Source organism: Carlito syrichta, unplaced genomic scaffold (assembly GCF_000164805.1).
Source record: "Carlito syrichta isolate Samal-C Ts95f unplaced genomic scaffold, Tarsius_syrichta-2.0.1 Scaffold136374, whole genome shotgun sequence".
Taxonomy (NCBI): Eukaryota; Metazoa; Chordata; class Mammalia; order Primates; family Tarsiidae; genus Carlito; species Carlito syrichta.
Window position 1 is genome coordinate 11,720 of NW_007080470.1, and position 6,942 is coordinate 18,661.

Here is a 6,942-nt window from a genome sequence, read left to right on the forward strand (position 1 = left end):
GTAGGTGTCACCTTGACACCTTTCCATTTGGAAGTCCTCTGCTCCTCTGCCGTCCTGACACCCCTCTTTAGAAACTCAGGCGTCCAGGTCCCTGCTGTCCCCGCCCCACTGCCCTGGGCTGACTAGCTAGCATCTTGGCCACTCCCTGGCCCTTGGGCCCTGGTAACCGGAGCCAAGCTCCAGCCGGCTTTTCCGGTTGGATGTTGGAGGTGGTGCCTGGAGCGCTCCTGGAGGGGGTGGGAGGCCCACGCCCCGGAAGTCTGAGCCTTGGGACACTCTCAGGTCTGGTGACTGTGGAAGCCGGGCGCTGGCCCAGACGCTGAGTGTCTGCAGTCAGGGAGCACCAGAGTGGGTGCTTTTAGGCCTTGGAGTCAAGGGTGGGAGGGAAATGCCTGTGTTTGGGGAGTCTGGGGGACAGTGGCCCTGAGGACTGCCCCCCCCGAGAAGACAGATTGCGGGCGGGGTGCTGGAGACTCCAGAACAGTGGCTGCTTGACTCTGGGCAGAAGCTGAGGTATTGAGGGAAACCGAGACCAGGCTAAGGGGGAGGTGCACATATCTTGGGGGTTCTGCCAGGTTTGGGCAAGGCCAGAGGGAACTGGGAGTGCAAGTCTGTGTCTGGCTCCTCTGAGGACACGGCCCCTCCCCTGCGCGCCCCGCCCTCCTGCGCTGCTTCCTGGTGGTCTCTCTCCACCCTGTGTCCCCCTCTTCCATAGGCAGGATGATCCCGGTGGCCGAGTTCAAGCAGTTCGCGGAACAGCAGCCCGCGTTCAAGGTGCTCAAGCCCTGGTGGGACGTGCTGGCTGAGTATCTCACCGTGGCCATGCTCATGATCGGAGTCTTCGGCTGCACCCTCCAGGTGAAAGATGTGGCTGGCCAGGGGGCGGGGCCGGCGGGGGGCGGGGCCCGAGCCTGGGAAAACCCCGGAGCCTTTCTTTGTTTTTATTTTATTTTATTTTATTTTATTTATTTTTATTTTCATTTTTTTTGAGTTGGAGTCTCACTCTGCCTCGGGCTCCGGCGATCCTTCTGCCTCAGCCTTCCGAGTAGCCAGAATTACAGGCGCGCGCTACCACGCCCGGCTGATTTTTTAAATTTATTGTCGAGATGAGGTCTCGCTGCCCAGGTGGGTCTCGAACCCGCGGGCTCAGGCCATCCACTCACCTCAGCCTCCCAAAGGCGCGGGATTATAGGTTGAGCCACCGAGCGGAGCCTTTCAATTACCCAAGGAGGGGAAGAGAGGAAGCTGAAGGTACACACTAATTCAGATCGTTTGGCTTCCCCAGCTTCATTGCCAGCAGCACCAGAGTACCCCTGGCATTCCTGTGGGGTTCCATACTTTTTCGAAAAATAATTGTGTTTGTAGTTTTAGAGACAGGGTCTCGCCGTGTTGTCCAGGCTGGTCTTGAACTCCAGGGCTCAGGCGATCCTCCCGCCTCAGCCTCTCAAGTTGCTGAGATTACAGGTGCATGCCACCACAACCGGCTACTTTTTAATTTTAATTTTTGTAGATATGGGGTCTGGCTATGCTGCCCAGGCTGGTCTTGAACTCCCGGGCTCAAGTGATCCTTCCACCTCAGCCTCCCAAATAGCTGGGATTACAGGCATGTGCCACCATGCCCAGCTGAATTTTTAAATTTTTTTGTAGAGATGGGGTTTTGCTATGTTGCCCGGCTGGTCTCAAACTCCTGGCCTCAAGAAGTCCTCTCGCCTTGGCCTCCCAAAGTGCTGGGATTACAGTTATAAGCCACTGTGCGTGGCCCCATACTTTCATCATACTCAGTTTTATCCCTGGAATCTAGAAAGGACTGCAGTTACTGCATGAGTTTGCAAGGATTGCTGGAACAAAGTAGCACAGACTGAGTGGCTGAAACACCAGAAATGCATCATCTCTGGCTCTGGGAGAACAGAAGTCTCAGATCAAGTTGTCAGTCGACAGTGAGGGAGAATCTGTTCCATGCCTCTGTCTCTCCTAGATCCTAGTTGCCCCAGTTGTTCCTTGGCTTGTAAATGCAATTCTCCCTGTGTTCACTTCATTTCTGTGTGTCTATGCCTAAATTTCCCCTTTCTGTAAAAGCACAGCCCTCCTGGGTCCACCCTAATGACCTCGTCTTAACTTGATTACCTCTGCAAAGATCCTTTTTCCAAATAGGGCCATATTCACAAGGGTCAAGAACTGGAAGTTCGGCATCTTTTGGGGGGAACACAATTCCATCCACTCCCTTTATTCAGACGAAGCCTCTTCCAAAGTCACAGCCGGCTGCCGACAGTCAGGGATGGGGGTCTCCCCCCTTCAGTGTGTTTCTCCTCAGCTCACTCACTCGTGTTTGCTCCCCAGGTGACACAGGACAAGATCATCTGTCTGCCCAGCCATGAGCCCCGGGAAAATTTATCAGAGGCCCCGTGCCAGCAGCTGCTGCCTCAGGGGGTCTCGGAGCAGATGGGGGGCCTTCGGGAGGTAAGCGGCCTCAAGAACAATCTAGACCTACAGCAGTACAGCTTCATTAACCAGCTGTGCTACGAGACAGCCCTGCACTGGTACGCCAAGTACTTCCCCTACCTCGTGGTCATCCACACGCTTATCTTCATGGTCTGCACCAGCTTCTGGTTCAAGTTCCCCGGCACCAGCTCCAAGATCGAACACTTCATCTCCATCCTGGGTAAGTGCTTCGACTCGCCGTGGACCACGCGGGCCCTGTCAGAGGTCTCCGGGGAGAACCAGAAGGGCCAGGCCGCTGGCCGGCCCACAGCAACCACGACAGCCGCGGCGGGGGCCGGGCCCGGGAAGGCCGGGGAGGACGAGAAGGAGAAGGTGCTGCCGGAGCCCGAGAAGGTGGTGACGGAGCCGCCGGTTGTCACCCTGCTTGACAAGAAGGAGGGCGAGCAGGCCAAAGCCCTCTTCGAGAAGGTCAAGAAGTTCCGCGTGCACGTCGAAGAGGGGGACATTCTCTACACCATGTACATTCGGCAGACCGTGCTCAAAGTGTGCAAGTTCCTCGCCATCTTGGTCTACAACCTGGTCTACGTGGAGAAGATCAGCTTCCTGGTGGCCTGCAGGGTGGAGACCTCGGAGGTGACAGGCTACGCCAGCTTCTGCTGCAACCACACCAAGGCCCACCTCTTCTCCAAGCTGGCTTTCTGCTACATCTCCTTCGTGGGCATCTATGGGCTCACCTGCATCTACACGCTCTACTGGCTCTTCCACCGGCCCCTCAAGGAGTACTCCTTCCGGTCCGTGCGCGAGGAGACGGGCATGGGTGACATCCCCGACGTCAAGAACGACTTCGCCTTCATGCTGCACCTCATCGACCAGTACGACTCGCTCTACTCCAAGCGCTTCGCCGTCTTCCTCTCCGAGGTCAGCGAAAGCCGCCTCAAGCAACTCAACCTGAACCACGAGTGGACGCCCGAGAAGCTTCGGCAGAAGCTGCAGCGCAACGCGCGGGGCCGGCTGGAGCTGGCGCTCTGCATGCTGCCCGGGCTGCCCGACACCGTCTTCGAGCTGAGCGAGGTGGAGGCGCTGCGGCTGGAGGCCGTCTGCGAGGTCACCTTCCCGCCGGGGCTGTCGCAGCTCGTGCACCTGCAGGAGCTCAGCCTGCTGCACTCGCCCGCCAGGCTGCCTTTCTCCTTGCAGGTCTTCCTGCGGGACCGCCTGAAGGTGATGCGGGTGAAATGCGAGGAGCTCCGAGAGGTGCCCCTCTGGGTGTTTGGGCTGCGGGGCCTGGAGGAGCTGCACCTGGAGGGGCTCTTCCCCCCAGAGCTGGCGCGGGCGGCCACCCTCGAGAGCCTCCGGGAGCTGAAGCAACTCAAGGTTCTGTCCCTGCGGAGCAACGCCGGGAAGGTGCCGGCCAGCGTGACCGACGTGGCCGGCCACCTGCAGCGGCTCAGCCTGCACAACGACGGGGCCCGCCTGCTGGCCCTCAACAGCCTCAAGAAGCTGGCGGCCTTGCGGGAGCTGGAGCTGGTGGCCTGTGGGCTGGAGCGCATCCCGCACGCCGTCTTCAGCCTGGGCGCGCTGCAGGAACTTGACCTCAAGGACAACCACCTGCGTTCCATCGAGGAGATCCTCAGCTTCCAGCACTGCCGGAAGCTGGTCACCCTCAGGCTGTGGCACAACCAGATCGCTTACGTCCCCGAGCACGTGCGCAAGCTCCGGGGGCTCGAGCAGCTCCATCTCAGCCACAACAAGCTGGAGACCCTGCCGAGCCAGCTAGGACTATGCTCCAGCCTCCGCTTGCTGGACGTGTCCCACAACGGGCTGCGCTCCCTGCCGCCTGAGGTGGGCCTTCTCCAGAACCTGCAGCACCTGGCTCTCTCCTACAACGCCCTCGAGGCCCTGCCCGATGAGCTGTTCTTCTGCCGCAAGCTGCGGACATTGCTCTTGGGCTACAACCACCTGGGCCAGCTCTCGCCCCACGTGGGTGCCCTCAGGGCCCTCAGCCGCCTGGAACTCAAGGGCAACCGGTTAGAGGCGCTGCCGGAAGAGCTCGGCAACTGTGGGGGGCTCAGGAAGGCGGGGCTCCTGGTGGAAGACACCCTTTACGAGGGACTGCCGGCAGAGGTGCGGGAGAAGATGGAGGAGGAGCGAGGCCTGAGTGGGGCGGGTTGAGGGAGAGCCCTAGGTATGCTTCCGGCCCAGCGTCTCCGGCATCATCTTCCAGGGGAGGTAGCCAGGTGGGCCCAGGGCAAGCGAGGAGGGGCAGATGTGTCAGTCTTGTCGGGGCCCAGGCAAGATCTGGGACTGGTTTGTCTAGAGAGACAGGAGATTGTGGATTTGGGGTGGAGTCCCGCATTGAGGGATTAACTCAGTCATGGGATTATCCGACCAAAACAACACCTGAGTCTTTGGCTGGCTGGCTGGCTGGCTTCATTCCCATGCCTAGACCAGAACTGCCGCCTCTCTCTGGATCTCTCCCAAGGAGAGGACTCAGACACAATAAGTTGTTTGCTATGGACTCGTGAACTCAGACAATAGTTTTCTCATTGGCTATGTGTCAAAAACAACTGGGGAGCTCCAGCAAAACAGAACATCCCAGGCCCCACCCCTGAAAGATTGATTCAGGTTGTTTGGTTGCAGGTTTTGGTTGCTGAGCATAGGAATCTGCTCCTATGTAGGCATCCTGGGTAATTCTGATGCAGGTGGTTAGACAGCATGCTGGACCTACAAAATAGGTATCCGAATGCCTGGATGCCAGCCTCTTTGTAGGTCCTAGACTCTCTGAGATACCAGTGAAACCCAGGCACCACCTCCTCAGGAAAATGCTTGTGTATATACTCAAGCAAAACTGCAAACAGCTGGGCGTGGTGGCTCTCACCTACAACTCCAGTACTTTGGGAGGCCGAGGCGGGAGGATTGCTTGAAGCCAAGAGTTTGAGACCAACCTGGGCAACCAAGTGAGACTATGAAAAAAAAATTTGCATACAACTTCAGGCAGTCAACAGACTCCCCCAGAGAGCTACTGAGGTGAGTGGACTCCAGAGTTAAGAACACCTGCACTGGAGGCCACATTTTTCTGAGGACAGGCAGGGACTTTTATCTTTTGAATATTCCCTGTGTGAGGGAGTATGTGTCAGTGGGTGCTTAATAAATTCTAATCATGAGAACTATAATTCCGATTTCATGTCTGCTCCTGTTGTTGTCTAAACCTTCTATTTCTTGGGGCCAAGTGACACCTCTGGGCCAGGATCAAGGATATGTTCTCTTGTCCTTCGAGCAAGGCCACCCAGAAGAGGTGAAGTTAGGGACCCTGGCTTATCATGAGAAATTCCATGGCATCATTCACCCAGCTTTTGTCTGGAGAATTCCTATTCCTCCACCTTTCCTTTTACCCTCTTAATGCTATACTTCTGTGTCTGCTCCACCGACAAGGTGGAGTCCTAATAAGCCCTGGACATACATCCCGCATTCCAAAGTGTTCCCGCGCTGGCAGGGCACTTGGCACAGTCTGCCTGACCCTGACCGCTTCCCAGGAGTCTCTGCAAAATTGGAGCCTCTTTCTGGGACCTAAGAGCAGACAGCAGCTCTCAGGGACCCCGGGTTCCAGATGGGGCATTTCCCCAGCACCCTTCAGACCATTTAAAGGAGTGGCTTAGGCTGCCGGAGGCTGCACACAGGTGCCGAACCCCAGGGCTCTTCTTCACCTTGAAGTTCTGCATTCTAGGAGCTGGGCTCACATTCCAGGAACCGGACAGATGAGAGGGTGCCTTGAGGTCCCACTCGGGTCTGGCCAGGAAGTCTGGCCTTGACCTTGGCCCCGCGCTGAGGTCAGGGATCACGCCGCTGGGTTCTCAGGGCCCTCCTCTCCAGCCTGGCCTCGGCTTGCTGGACAGGGACTGACTAAGATGGAAAGGGGTCCCCACGGAGACTAATTATGGTGAGGAGGCGGTACCGCGCTGCCAGCGGGAGACCAGGCGGCAATTAAGCATTATAGGAATCCTAATGAAGCACTGTCAGAGGTGATTATGAGACGAAGCGGCTGCCAGAAAAGGCTGGACCAGGAAGAGCGAAGGGGAGGCCGAAGATGCATCGCCGAGGGAACCAGGGGTGACGGCTGCAAAGGAAAGAGGCGCCAGGAACGCGCATGCGCAGAGAAATAAGGCTCTAGCCTCGCACGCGAACGTGTCGTTCCTCTACGCATGCGCGCGGCTTTCCCCGCCCACCGCTCGCTAAAGAACGGTGGGTTTTCACGCAGCGCCTCTCTCCGGCGCGCTCGGGAACTTGCGCATGCGCATCACGGTTCTGTGGTGGGGCGAAGGTCGCACGTTGCCAGCCGCGAGCTCTAGGTGGCGTCATCCCTCCGGCTGGGACGAAGCACGCACGCGCGGAGTTTCGCACGCGGGGAAGGGCGGGTGCGCGCCGCGGGCATGCGCCATGTGGGGCGAGACGGCGGCTCGGCGGGGTCATCCGAGCGCAGGCGCAGTGCGGTGTTTGTCTGCCGGACTG

General features: G+C 58.2%; 2 protein-coding genes across 2 annotated transcripts in view; both read left to right on the top strand.

Moving 5' to 3' along the window:
- Window positions 1-720: 720 nt before the first annotated feature.
- On the top strand, window positions 721-4,908 carry LRRC8E (leucine rich repeat containing 8 family member E). The gene is made up of 2 exons (XM_008049743.1): window positions 721-858; window positions 2,338-4,908. Exons 1-2 carry the CDS (start codon window positions 721-723, stop codon window positions 4,606-4,608), a joined length of 2,409 nt encoding a protein of 802 aa, XP_008047934.1. The 3' UTR covers window positions 4,609-4,908.
- Window positions 4,909-6,635: 1,727 nt separating this feature from the next.
- The window catches only part of MAP2K7 (mitogen-activated protein kinase kinase 7), a 7,843-nt gene continuing 7,536 nt past the window's right edge, over window positions 6,636-6,942 (top strand). The window contains exon 1 of the mRNA XM_021708410.1: window positions 6,636-6,675. Coding sequence (XP_021564085.1) covers window positions 6,636-6,675 — 40 coding nt within the window. The remainder of the gene's footprint in view (window positions 6,676-6,942) is intronic.